The 13,917-nt window shown below is 36.6% G+C and overlaps 3 protein-coding genes across 15 annotated transcripts; 1 reads left to right on the top strand and 2 right to left on the bottom strand.

The window, feature by feature from the left end:
- Positions 1-67: 67 nt before the first annotated feature.
- Ir68a (Ionotropic receptor 68a) lies at positions 68-7,222 on the bottom strand. 6 transcript variants are annotated; one of them, XM_046628389.2, is made up of 11 exons: positions 7,021-7,222; positions 5,174-5,310; positions 4,941-5,099; positions 3,150-4,803; positions 2,912-3,060; positions 2,515-2,823; positions 2,337-2,439; positions 1,975-2,261; positions 1,504-1,872; positions 867-1,254; positions 68-778 (listed from the first exon to the last, which is right to left on the bottom strand). In XM_046628389.2, the coding sequence occupies exons 4-11, from the start codon at positions 3,282-3,284 to the stop codon at positions 506-508; spliced, it is 2,013 nt and encodes a 670-aa protein (XP_046484345.1). In that variant the 5' UTR covers positions 3,285-4,803; positions 4,941-5,099; positions 5,174-5,310; positions 7,021-7,222; the 3' UTR covers positions 68-505. The 6 variants fall into 6 exon arrangements, with proteins under 6 accessions (XP_046484345.1, XP_046484346.1, XP_046484344.1 ...); XM_046628390.2 differs by lacking the exon at positions 7,021-7,222 and adding an exon at positions 6,659-6,805; XM_046628388.2 differs by lacking the exon at positions 7,021-7,222 and adding an exon at positions 5,384-5,526 and having other exon boundaries at positions 4,941-5,084.
- On the top strand, positions 5,679-12,285 carry LOC124220026 (Acyl-CoA oxidase 3). 8 transcript variants are annotated; one of them, XM_046628381.2, is made up of 12 exons: positions 5,679-6,036; positions 8,319-8,465; positions 8,549-8,695; positions 9,463-9,609; positions 9,702-9,849; positions 9,945-10,235; positions 10,385-10,548; positions 10,661-10,904; positions 10,995-11,228; positions 11,370-11,524; positions 11,635-11,928; positions 12,033-12,285. In XM_046628381.2, exons 2-12 carry the CDS (start codon positions 8,331-8,333, stop codon positions 12,123-12,125), a joined length of 2,052 nt encoding a protein of 683 aa, XP_046484337.1. In that variant the 5' UTR covers positions 5,679-6,036; positions 8,319-8,330; the 3' UTR covers positions 12,126-12,285. The 8 variants fall into 8 exon arrangements, with proteins under 8 accessions (XP_046484337.1, XP_068992825.1, XP_046484340.1 ...); XM_069136724.1 differs by having other exon boundaries at positions 5,679-5,946; XM_046628384.2 differs by lacking the exon at positions 5,679-6,036 and adding an exon at positions 6,046-6,182.
- On the bottom strand, positions 11,692-13,807 carry LOC124220043 (odorant receptor 13a-like). Its single transcript, XM_046628425.2, has 5 exons — positions 13,229-13,807; positions 13,036-13,135; positions 12,864-12,971; positions 12,612-12,776; positions 11,692-12,520 (listed from the first exon to the last, which is right to left on the bottom strand). The coding sequence occupies exons 1-5, from the start codon at positions 13,696-13,698 to the stop codon at positions 12,464-12,466; spliced, it is 900 nt and encodes a 299-aa protein (XP_046484381.2). The 5' UTR covers positions 13,699-13,807; the 3' UTR covers positions 11,692-12,463.
- Positions 13,808-13,917: the final 110 nt, after the last annotated feature.

The raw sequence follows: 13,917 nt of genomic DNA on the forward strand, positions 1-13,917 counted from the left end.
CTTTCGAAAACGAAAGGCTTGAAGCTGCCGATAGGCTGATTTTTGAATATTGACCAATCATACCAGTCTTTCAGTTCTTTCGTTTTCGAAAGGAGACAAATAAAACGCACCCTATGTTTCTATTGGTTTCTAGGCTCTTGTTCCATCCTCGTACAGTTTGTGGTTCCTTCAATGCCGCCAAATTCAAACTCGAATGACTCTCACGTTTTTGGAAAATAAACGTGGACTGAATGTTCTTCAGCCAACGCAATAAATAATCACACAAGTGATTTTTAAACTCAGTACGACAGTGCCAAATCGACGTATGTACGTACAATACCTATGCATTTGTTTTACGGTAAGGAATAAAAGTCTGAAATCGAACGCAATATGTGAATTAAATGTTTCACATAGCTACCTACAGGCGTTGACTGACTTGAGTCAACGCTATAGGGTACATCTTTTTATTATACTTTATTGTAATAAACTTGAATGAAGCTCTCCATCTTGACTCAAGAGCATTTAACTACTCATTCAGTTTGTAGTACAAATCCAAGTGATACTTGTCGTAAGTAGGATGACGCTGTACGATACATTTCCAATAGTAAATCTCACCCACTAATGCAATGAAACTAGCAATATAGCCAATTCCAAGAGCAAGCAATGCTCCGTACAGCTTACGAAGGTTTATTAGTCCCTTTGTGGAACTACTCTCTTGTGGTCTTTCTGCATTGATGGTCCACTCCATTGTATCGCTGAGCCATTTTTGTATTAAGCCAGTTTCTGTAACGCGTCGTATCTAACGCGAAATAAAAAAAATTATTACACCTCGCGATCTTTCATCCCAGTCACGTGCATTTATTTAAGACGGTTAGTTGTATACTCGCCACAAGATCTACACGCCGTTTGAGCGGAGAGTTTCTATCGAGACCAAGGGAAACAGGCATGTGAATAACGCACTCGGACATTATGTGCAGGTTTCGATCGATGGTGACTGTTTTGTGATGCTTGGTTGCATTCAGCTTCTGTGCTTCTTCCAGTTTCTGTCTTTTTGCACGAGCGTGACGGAGGAAATACTTATTTTCGTAGTAAGCAAATTTTCCAGCAGCAACCCGTGAAATAGCTTCATTATCCTGAGTTATTACCTCAAACTTGTTACCAATTTCTTGAGAGTCAGTATCGAGAGAAGACAGAAAAAAGTCTTTCATTTCCTCACTCCATCCACCTACGGCAATTTGACTGCTTGCTAATTGATTCAAAGTATCTATCGTTACTCTGAAATCATTCAAACACAATTTTAAACATACAGAGAGTTTTCCGTTAATGTGGTCACTTTGCAACTGTGGCGGGTTACATACAAGTGTCCACCCTGTGCGTGAGGCTCTGTCAGGCAACCTATCTTTGTAAAACCAAGCCTCACGTACGTGGTGTACATCTATGCAGGAACGGCTACAGTCATATAACAGTCGGATTCGCAGAAAACTTTAGATGTAAAAAATAGTTATTGTTCAGTTAAAATTTTACCTGCTCATAGGATTTGCAAGAATAGCTGTCATGCTGGCACGATACGCTACAGCGACTAGTATGCTGTAAAGCCACCACCATCCTATAAACACCCGAAGAGCCCAAGCATTGGGAAGGCGAGGTAACGAGACCGAGAGTAGCATCCCATAAGTATACAGTATGCTATTTTGAAATTCTGTGTATGGATACAGACTCAGCAGCGAACCCGTTGTGTTTTTGTGTCGTTTCACAACTTGTAACGTACTAATATTTTTAGCTGTCATCTTCTCTTTGTATAAGTGCAGAGTTCGTTTGTATGTATGAGCGAATTGGTAAAATATTAATCCTCCCAAGAATAGAGCTGTCAAAACGGACAACCACATGTACATCCTGGGAATAACGAAGAAACTCATGGATTTTCTTATATTACTCTAGCAATCTTTAGTTTGCAATGCAAGTAAATTTACTTTAGAATTAATTTAAAAAACGTACTTGAAAGGCATGATGAGTATTTTCCAGGAATTATCATTCAATGATTCGGGTGTGAGAAATGTGAGACACTCGGTATTGTACGGCTCTGATAAATCAAATAGTTCCAAATGATTACTAGTATAGTGGATATCACCAAGTAGAAATGGACTATTGCCAGAAGCTGCCTCGCCAAAGAGACCTGTGAAACGTTCGTTCCCTCCAACAGTTCCCCATTTTTCGTTATCCACATTAGATGGAACATACACCACAGGCCAAAAGTTCAAAGCCTTGGCAAGAATTTTTATCAACTGAAAATACATTGAAAATCATCCAGATGGAAATTTTTAGCGGTTCCGATCTTTTCGGAGATAGTAAATACCAACCTCGATCTCAATGCCAAATGCCACCGAATTGTCAACAAGATTTCCGTCACGTGATATTTTCAGTTTTTCACTGACCGCCGGAATGTGAGGAAATATGGGCACCCTACAGAAATAACACACTAACTGTATGTCAATGAATTAACCAATATTCTTTGGATACTGAACTGCAAGTACAAACCTGAGCGACTGATTGAGGAGGTTTCTACTTTTGTCAGGATAATGTTCATTCTTGTATCGAAACCTTCCACGATACCAAGTATCAATATATTGCAGTTCTAGGTCACCTTCGCTCTGGTATGGTAATGGTACCGTACTAAGGTCAAACCATTTAGGAAAAGTTTGTTCTCCTGAGTGTCGTTTAGCAGAATTATAAATACGAATAAATATTACGTTCACTATCCTGTTCCAAATATAATTTGTGCTGGAGTTGAATAAACGATCATCATGTAGAAGTATCAAGTCTCCACGGGTGTTAATTAGACGTTCCCTTGTGAAGAAAGCAAGGAAATGAATCTTTCAAACGATCAATCATTAACGTGGATCAACCTAGATGCAAGTCTATGTTTTTTCCTTACTTCTCCACATATTGAAGCATACGGGATACTTGTAGCCCATTTGTATTGAGAATTACGTACGCACTGCAATCAGTTGCTTTGCTGGCTCGAAGAACTTCGTGAAATCTCCGTTTCGGTGGAAAAAAATCATCATTTTCTCTAATGACAATCTACGCACAACGTAATGACCCAATGCAATTAAAATAGTGCATGATTACACATGCTATACTGACAATGAGTTTATTACATGTTACCATACCATATAAACTGACACATAGCTGAACCTCTTGTTCCAATCAAGATTTAAAATTTGATGATAGTACTTATCGACAATCAAATTAACGCAGCGATTTCGAAGCAGAATCCCTTTAGCCACAGCTTCGATAACTGACATCAGAGACTTTCCTCCTTCGTACTTCTGTTCGCTCGACAAATAGCTGAACAAATTAATTAATCAACTAGGCTGTATTATAGAATAAAAGGATATCGTCTAGGTAAAACTGTCGAGAAGTGTGTATATTATTCTATTTACATTTAAAAACCTATATTTAACCTTACATACCTTGCGTCTACAGCAGAAATCAAGTAAACAAGAATTAGAATGCAAAGCATAATAAGACTGATAAATACCGAAATAAAACGGAGTTCAAATGAAAGTCATGGAAAGCATTCTCCTGATTTGAATGGCAGTAAACCCTAAACATTCTCGTATTCTGAACGAACAGAGTAACTATCTCTATGGGTAATGAATAATTGATGGTCCAATTAGTGTAGCAATTCGATTCTATTCAATTATGTAAATAAAATTAAAGGTCACGAAAAACTAGGCTTTGTACTTTAATAGTAACAAATAGTTAATCGGATAACACTGATGCTGCCCTTAAAGTAGATCCCGATTTACAACGAAGTTATTGATATCTTATATTTTCTAATCCTATCTATCTACCTTAAACTTAATTAATTTATCTATCTATCTAGCTATCTATCTATCTATCTCTCCGTGTAGTAATAGCGATTTCTACCTGCGCTAGCAATTATAATGAACATTGTTAACTAACATAACAGAAGTCTACACTCAATTTAGTTGCGAACCGTAGATAGAAGTGAATCTTTTTCTCTGCGCTCTATCAATAACTTAACCCCTAACTATCATCAAAGCTTCACAGGATATTCAGATTCTGTAGCTTGCTTGTAACTTACATGGTCAATGTTCGTTGACCTTTCATATTTTACACGCTGTAATTCAAAGATGAAAACCTTATTGGTAGTTACTTAATTTTGTAGAAAATTTTCACATCAGTTACACAATTCGAAAATGAATTGATCATGTACCTGCATTCAAAGTTAATACCACATGATTCTGTAATCTAGGTATGACAAGGTTTATGAATACTCTCCCCTTTTTTCAGACAGCACTTATCCCGCTCGCTAAGGTCTTTCCAAAATTTAAGTCGCTTCTTCAACTTCTCAAGGTGTGAATTCATTTGGCATATAATTTTCTCATATTTCAATATGCACATATTCTTTTCTGCTATTTCTTTTCTAAGCTCTGCAATTATTGCATCTTTTTTACTATCTTCCTGAATATCAGATACAAATTTGTACATTTCTTCTTCTTTCGTATCAGCCTCACTATCGAACGTTGAAACAGACTCGACTTCGGTTTTTGTTGTTACAGCTGTAGAATTGTTTATGTCTCTGACGAAACGTGGCATTTTCATAAAATAAACTAGCGGAGGAGGTTCCTTGCTAAAGCTGTAGGACAAATCTGGTTGAATTGGTATCGGTACTCTTGGCAGGTTTCGCTCCTTCCTCTTAGTATATTTCAAAGGCTTCTGAATTATTGTTGGGACTGCATTCCATTTCAATCGATCCAAACGCTTTGATTCCCACTGATCTTCATCAAAATGAACCTGGAATGTTTTACGTCTTTAAAATTTGATCCAAAGTAAGTTGCATGCCGTTAAAATCAAATAACAGCGAAGAAAAAGAATACTGGTAAATTGTTTCCGTATGTAAATAATTTCATACAACTATATTCTAACCCAACCTCGCAAACATACGAATTGTTCGTTGGTTCCCAATTTCTTTTCTGAATGTTCGTCATCCATAATGTTCTTCGCTCTGGGTCCCTGGGGAATCTCTTTAGTAGAAAACCTTTTGTTGTTGAATTATTACATCCAGGTGCCGAACACTGAACCATAATTATCTGAAATTATTACTTATTCATGGCGACTGATGGTTTTAAAGTATTATGAACGGTATACTATAACTTTGACCTACCAGACATTTGATATACTTAAATGAGTTCTTTTCAGGAGAAGTATATCGTTACACCTTCCAAAGTAAAAAATGTAATTTCAACAACGAATTTGGTTGACGCACGCAAGGTGAAAACATTGAAAATCTGAGGTTAGGAACTGAAATACAAAAATATCGTTGACAAAGCAGAACCGACGATTCAAATGGCATGAGATTCCACGAATTTCTCACCTCATTACTCTGTCCCAACCGTGTTTTTGAAAATTTATCAACAGCTGTTTAGCCGAAACGGTAGTAGAGCAAAAAGCAGGCATGCTCGCTTATGCAGTACACACTGCATGCATGCATGCATGTATGTACACATAAGAATGGAGGATACAAACACAAAGTTTTGATAGCCGTGAGACGCCCTCATTGGTCGAGACCAGTTTGAAGATTTGAAAGCGAAAGAGAAAGAGTAAAGAGGCGGTGAAGGCAATCATGGAAATAGCGATAGCTGCGACGAGTACGAAACCAGATACAACAATAGCGGATTATCGTTGCGTTGAATATTTAACCGTACAATACGTTTGACACTTGTATCTTGAAATTGAGTTGTAAAATTAATATGCCATAAACATTGCAATAATATTGTGATAATCTTATCGTAGATTAATACCATGATCGTGAAACATTATGTATAGTTAAGCATGTAACATATATATACTGAATTTTTTGCGTTGCCATCCGATGTCTAAAAACTTTGTACAGTTAAACGTCAAGCAACTAATTGTGTGTGTATATACATTCCACAGGTCAGCGTGACTGTCAATTTAAAAATTATTTACAAATACTTTAAATTAAATAGTGCGCGTTAAGGCTGAACGTGGCGCATATTCAAGAAGGTAATTGTGTAGAAAGCTAGTATCATACAAGCCAACAATAATTCTGTTAGTTAAAAAACAGGTGCGATCGCATGCAGTCGATTGCAATTATATGTGATATACACAGTACAACTTTTTACAGTGCATTATAGCATTTATATCATCAGGTTAGAACACACAGCGTATTTAATTCAAATATATCGAAGTTTAGAAAACAATTATTCAACGAGTCACGTCGTAAACGTCATTCGTAGGCAAGTTATAAAAGTATTAATGCGCCTAGGAATATGCATATATGTACATACATATCTATATGCATATACGAACATATATATATATATGACCAATTGAATAATATACTGTGGTTCGGGGGATGGAGTCATTCAACCATGTTTTATGTTGGTCTGTGAATTAAGATTTGTATGAAATTGGTCTTTGTATTCACAATCAAGCAATTGCGATTTGTAATTGTGACTTATACGAAGCCAAACTGTATTGCGTAATTAGTGAAAAAAAAAAAAAACTGTATTGTAATTTCTTGCGTCGTCTCCTGCGATTGTTCAAATGCAAATCAGGCCGGGATCTACAAATTTTTATACGTCTACATCAATTCCCGTTACAAGAAAAGGCTCCTGGCAATTACCTTGTATATGCGATATGTGATATAATCAAATCAAGGGAGAGTCTGCAGAGATTATGATATCTAGCGATTTTAATCAGTAATTTGTCTTCAAATGGTCCGCGGCTGCACTTATTCGCAAGTGCACAAACTGTATCTGTCGTAAGGCCGCGAGTCATTCTCAGCTACTTTTTCTCCGTCCATTTGAATAATTGCAAAATCATCCTCTCTGCCCTAACCTGTACCGTCCGCGTAGCAGCAGACTGAATTAAAAACTGGCAAGAAAAATTGACAAAACCAAAGGAGACTGACAGAGAAAAATCTAGAAAGCGAAGGGCAAGTACGTAGGTACGTTCATAGATATACATATTATCGCGGCCAAATACCGAACACCGAAGACTTGAAGTTGGCGATGTTTAGCGTTCAATCATCTCTGCGGTAGTACGGTAATAGCTTGATTATTAATTGTAATTAACATGTTTGCATAAATATACGCATTGCTTGGCTTTTGGACCAATTTTGAACAACACTACACTATATACATCGCGTACTTATAATTTGTACGCGTACTTGCCAAATTTGAAATTTCGAACAAACTAGGCAATTTCACCTGTAAATCTATCACATGATTGGTTGAACGCTCAAATTGTTTGTGTCAAGTCTTTCTTAAGGGGGTGTCCTGGTCGATTTGGACGTTAACGTATATATCTCCAAAGATCGAAGTCCTGTACCTCAAACGCAAGAAAGAGCTTAACAGCTCCATTCTATATACAATTCTGAACAAAAATGCTTCAATAAATTTTCATTTCACGTAGAAATAAAGAAATGGCATGAAGTTTACTATTACGATTTCGTAGAATCTGTGTCATGATGCATCTTAGAGGACGTACACAATATACATAAGTCCGGAAAAACTCAGCAAGATCGCTTATATTACTGATAGCCACGGGCCTATCAAAGGTCGCATCTAACGACATCCGTTGTTTAAAATAAAAAATTTGTTGAGGTAGAATTAACTCAGCTAAGTTCACGTAATTATATCTTCTATCCACTACGTAAAATCGGATGCTTCGCAAGGACAGATTACGCGAGATTAAAATTTACATTCAAATTGTCACTGAGCTTCATTGGCTTATAAACCGCGAGACTTGTAGAACTTTGCTGAAGATTTGCATTTCATCGAATGTGAAATGAAAACAAGATAATTCTTTTTTCAAAAAACTAATAATCCATTGTCTATCAAGGACGCAAAGTAGGTCTTTTTACGCCGCGCCTAATTTTGCAATATGATAAGACGAACATTGCAAATACGCGAGGCGAGAAATATAATTTCTTCGATATTTTATTTCACAAAAGTATGGTTTACAATTTTTTTTTTTAATCCCACGTAATAAAAAGAACACTTTTTAGTAGTAGGAGGTTAAAGTGTACTTTTTTATACTGTCGGTAAAATGATTACTTTACGTACGGAACCAGAATCTTATTTATACGATTTATAACACAGTAATATATATTACATAAGTATGCTGGTTTTTCAATTTAACACGCTTGGATTACTCGACCTTATCTGCTTTAAATATGCAGAGCGTACATCTATCAATAGTAAAAACATTTTTTAATTGAGCCAGTTATTGAATTGAAATACACGAGTACCACTGGTTTAAATGATGAACAAAAATTTCAGAGATTAGGTACAATGGATCTCATGAAGGTGAAAAATTTAATACGCGATCTACCTCTGGGGCCTCTCCACAGATACAGACAACAGGCCACGTTTGATTGGAAATCGCTAAAACTCAAGTTTCACGGTGAGGCTGTGTTGCAATACAAGGTAAATCTCTGAATAAACAATAACTCAAAAAGATTATTGTTCGTTTCGACTGTTCACACACCCTGATATCTCATAACATTTAGAACAAAATGTGGTCATACATGGAAAACTCACCAGTTTTCCAACCTCACGTCACCTCGCAGACAGTGGACGCACAGCGTAGAAGCTGCCATGCAAAAATGCTTGCCATGCTCAAAGATGACCTGCTGCAGGCTCCTACTGAAGTTCCTGTGAGTACAATGTAGGAAAATTAGATTTCATACAAAACTTGGACAATCTTGCGACACTTTTACATAGTCTAGTTCTTAAACCTCCCCATCTAGATATGGTCTTACAAGGTAAACTGCTCGAGTAGACTCGGCCAATCGGATTTGCATTGTAAACAGGCGAGTCGCTGGATCTAAACAAAAAATGTATACCTGAAATTGAGTGTATCTGAAGGCCACTTGTTCATGACAAAATACTTGACGATTTTCATTTTCAATAATTTTCCCAACCCACTGTCGAAAGTTTTCGATAAAAGAAGATTAAGGCTGACATTCAATATTTCTAAGCAGTTGAAATTGTCTGATGCTAGAAACATGGAATCGTTAAAGTAAAATACTCAATATTGAAACGTAGAAATTATAAATTAATGTACCCATAGGATTGGTTGGAGTACTTTTAGTTACGATCACAAGAACATTTTTAAAACAAGACAGCGTATCAATTGCTACTTTTGTTAAGTTTGTCGATACAAGAAATTGAAGCAAATGGGAGATCACATTTTTGTTCCCCATGAATGGATGGTATGATTAACAGAATGCTTGATACTTGAGATACCTATATATTTCAACTCGCCATACTCTCCTCTAATATTTGAACTTACAATCAACCCACCGGGGTTACTCGACAAACTTCTCTTACAAAGGCAGCTGAAACCAATAATATTTGATGATACATTATTCAAGCTTATCGTAACTACAGTGATGTGAAACTATCCTTAATCATTTACCAGAATGCTGCTTGGATCGATACAATGTTTCAATATGATGGATCACTACCTGTAAAAACTGCTGTCACCTTTGGCATGGTACCTGGAGTGGTATTTGCGTTAGGAACAGAACGACACAGTGAATTTCTTGAAAAGCTTCGAGAGGGTGAGGTGAGCATAATGCGTGTGTCGGTAGTGGTAATAGCAGTGTCCAATCAAGGATTGATTTTAGAAGCTGTTGACCTTTATTCCAATTTTCCCAGATACTCGGATGTTTTGCTTTGACAGAAATATCTCATGGAACAAATGCTAAGGGTATAAGGACAAGGGCTACCTACGAACCGAAGAAGCAATGCTTTGTTCTTCACTCCCCAGATTTTGAGGCTGCAAAGTGTTGGGTTGGGGGACTCGGTAAGGGCCTTGCAAATATTGATATATTAACTGTGATTCTTATCTATCATCCAAATAATATCACACAACCGTGGTAACTGAATTATGATACGTAGGAAAATCAGCAACACATGCTATAGTATACGCACAACTAGTAATGCATGATGGTACAAATCATGGACTACATCCATTCATTGTACCTATACGTGATGTCCGCACCTTAAAATCGCTACCTGGGGTAAAAGTTGGAGATCTTGGCGAAAAAATTGGCCTAAATGGAGTAGACAACGGTTTTGTGCAATTTACTAACTACGTTATACCACGAGAAAGTCTTTTGAATAAAATGGGTGATGTTACGGAAGATGGGAAATATGTCACACCTTTCAAAGATCCTAGTAAACGATTTGGTAAGGTACTCCCAACAACTCTGTGATATGTTTGAAGAAATTTTGTAGTTTATCCTCGACTCTGCGTCCTTTTATAATGTTTAGTACCTCGTGAGAGTGGAACGCGAATATTTTAAATTTCGCTCAAAATCTTTGAATTTAAATTCCAGGGGCATCATTAGGGGCGCTTTCTGTTGGGAGAGTAAACATAAATGTCATGTGCACCGCGTATCTAACTGTTGCAATAGTTATTGCAGTTAGATATTCAGCCGCAAGAAAACAATTTGGACCTCCCAAGGAGGAAGAATGGCCAGTTCTTGAATACCAAATTCAGGTAACACATTGGAGTAGGGTTTTCATTATACTATAATACATGTTTTCATAACTATTATGCATAGTAAGCCCGAAGTTGACCAAATTCAATGTTCAATAAATTCATGTTTCAGCAACTTCGACTTTTTCCACATTTGGCAGCTGCCTTTGCTTTAAAAATATTCTCGTACCAGTTCAGCATTAAAACAGAGGATTTCCAAATCAAAATGATAAGCGGAGAAGACAGAGATCTCCTTGCTGCCGAGGGTCTAGAGATTCACGCACTGTCCTCTGCAACAAAGCCTCTCTGTGCATGGACTGCTCGTGACGCTATTCAGGATTGCAGAGAATCCTGTGGGGGCCATGGATATTTAAAAGGTAAACTTTGTAGTTTCACGCCTTATATTTTTTTTTTCTACCTTCTACTCATTAATTATTATGAAATACACGAATATTCTTTTCTTGCAGCGTCTCGCTTGGGCGATTTGAGGAATGATAATGATGCAAACTGCACTTACGAAGGAGAGAACAACGTTCTAATCCAACAAGCTAGCAACTGGTTACTCAATCAGAGATTATCTATTGAAAAAGATGAACCTCTTCTATCTCCACTTGGCTCTATAGACTTCCTACCAGATGCTCAAAGTATTCTGCAGCTAAAGTTTACCAGCACTACCATCGAAGACACGATGAAACCTGAGAGTGAGAATACATTTATACTTTTTATTTACAGTAATAGTAGACATGCAACCACTAAGCATTTACGTTCCATGTTAAGTATTAACATTCAAGGATTCAATAAGTGACCAATCTTAATAGGTACAAAAATCTTTCTCATTACAGATCTACTCAAATCGTTTAGGTGGCTGGTTTGTCATTATCTTGAAATAACATACGAGCGTGTAAAAGAATTAAGTAGTAATGGACAAGATTCTTTTTCGGTGCGAAATAATAGCCAATCATTTTTCGCTCGGACTCTGTCACTGGTATATGGGGAAGTAAGTTATGAATAAAAACTGTTTCCTCGAAAAAGCGAATAAAATAATGTCAATGAAAATTAACGTTTCTAACGACTTATTAACATTTTGATTACCTTTTGTTCCCTTAGCATGCGATAATAAAGGCCTTTGTTGAATATCTGCAAGATCCTAAATGGAGCATAGAGGAGCGAAAAGTGTTGTCCATATTATGCTCACTATACGCAGCTTATTTGCTTGAACGGAGACTGGGTGACCTATACGCAGGTGGATATGCGGCACTAGATTCTAAAATTGACATCTTGTTACGCGACGGCATAATTTGGCAATGCAAGGAACTTTTGGTAGATGCTGTTTCGCTTGCCGATGTCCTTGCACCACCAGATTTCATTCTCAATTCGGCACTGGGCATGTGTGATGGTCAGGTATGACGAAATCTCCCCATTGCACGGCAGTCAGACTATTCCTCTTGCCAATCTGGCAATTTGCAGTGCTATTTTAAATCTAATGCTTGTGTTTTCTTTCACAGATATACAAGAATATCGAACAATGGATTTTAAAAGATAAGCAAAATCTTGAGCGGCCATCATGGTGGAAAGAAATTTTGCAGGCAAAATTGTAAGAGTTTTCTGATACATATTCGTAGCGCAAATTTACTCTTAACATTCGTATAATTCAATTTTTATACAATTTTAATATTTTTATATAATTATATGCCTGGGGTCCTTTAATTCTGTACAAATAGGTTGATATGAATATATATTATAAATAACATGAAGTTACATCAAGGGTGCCAATAGAATTTTCCCATGATTTTTCGAAACTAACACTGATATCGTAGGACAAAGATATCTAATCTATACAGTAAATTTCCACGGGATATCCTTAAAAATCAGAAAACAGGTTGAAGAGTTTTCTATAAACAATGATGCAATGCATGAATATAATAACCTGATATTGTTAACTCGTATAAAGTGTTTTTAGAAGTGCAAAGTATGAGGCTGTCGTGCTCATTATCTGGAACAAAGTAAGTAAATAAAACTAAATTAATACATAACTGGGTATGAAGTATGACGAAAAGAAATCACGAATAATATATTTTACCCACATTAGTAAATAATATCAGGGACACATCGGCAAATTTGAGGGCAGTAAGTTTAATGGGTTTTTGAATTCTGATCATCATAATGTGGACACAGGTAGGAAAAGCTTCATTGTCTTGCTGAGCGTTGTACCAATCTATATCGTACAGGGCCAAGCCAACTTCTAAGCTCTGGAAAAACACTGGTTTTCTGCATCTCTATTTTTACTGTTAAAATCTACCAGCAGAAGCAATAGTCCTCTCAACACTCGTACTTACAGCAAAGATCAGAGAACTCCCGAACCAGCAGTACAATAGTACTTCGGAAAATTCCATGGAAAAATACACTATAAACAATGCTACATTTCCATTGTGCCCACCTTTGGTCTACAACACAGTATGGGATTACTTCAACTTGACAATATGAAAGCAAGCAATTACTTATACTTACAACAATTGCATGGAATGTCACCATGCACATGCTTAAAGTGCTGACAACTCCAAGGCCGAAAATAATCGGACTGTAAATTTGTTCTAAAATGTAGCTATGTCTGCAAAAAAAAAAAAAAAAAGAATGACTGTTGCGATGACATACAATTATTTACAACACACTAAATCATTTGTTACAAAAAGAACAATCTTACTTGATGATAGCTTGATGTTTTTCTACACATAAGCGTAAATAATCCAGTGCCAGCTTTGTTTTATCCTTCTTATCAAGGCTTCTTAATCGTAATTTAATCAGAGCACGTTGTAAAAGCTGCAAATGTAGTACTAGGTGCTGAATTGCAAGGCAATAAAACGCGTCAATTCCGGATATGTAAAAAATCAAGGAAACTGAACATATTGTTACCGGCACATACGCAATGGCATGTTGCACGGAGTCATTCAAATCTAAAGGCAATTTAACTAGGTACGGAAGAACATAGACAAATTCCGTTGGTGCTTTTCCTGATTTCCATTGATAGAATATGGAAACAGCAGGTGCGAAAAAAAAATTAGCTATTGTAAATATTACAATACTAAGAAATATGTAAGTGAGCTTGTGTGCTACTTTTGCTGCGCTGATCATAGCGTCTGTGTTGTCTGGGTCTCGAAATTCTGTAATCCACATTTTTCTACCTTGTGCTTCAAAATCAAGAATAATATGTTGCTTGAAAAAAAATACAACTGCCTTGTGAACTATAAGAAGTGACGTTGTCGTATTACATAATATTTCCAAGCAATCAAAAAAGTTTCCCCAAATTAGGTAGATGTGGTAGAATTGAGTCAAGGTAAGACTAAAAAGAACAAAAATATAAAATATTGTTAGAGCACGTCTCCAAATCGAATC

The sequence above is a fragment of the Neodiprion pinetum genome, chromosome 5, assembly GCF_021155775.2.
Source record: "Neodiprion pinetum isolate iyNeoPine1 chromosome 5, iyNeoPine1.2, whole genome shotgun sequence".
Taxonomy (NCBI): domain Eukaryota; kingdom Metazoa; phylum Arthropoda; class Insecta; order Hymenoptera; family Diprionidae; genus Neodiprion; species Neodiprion pinetum.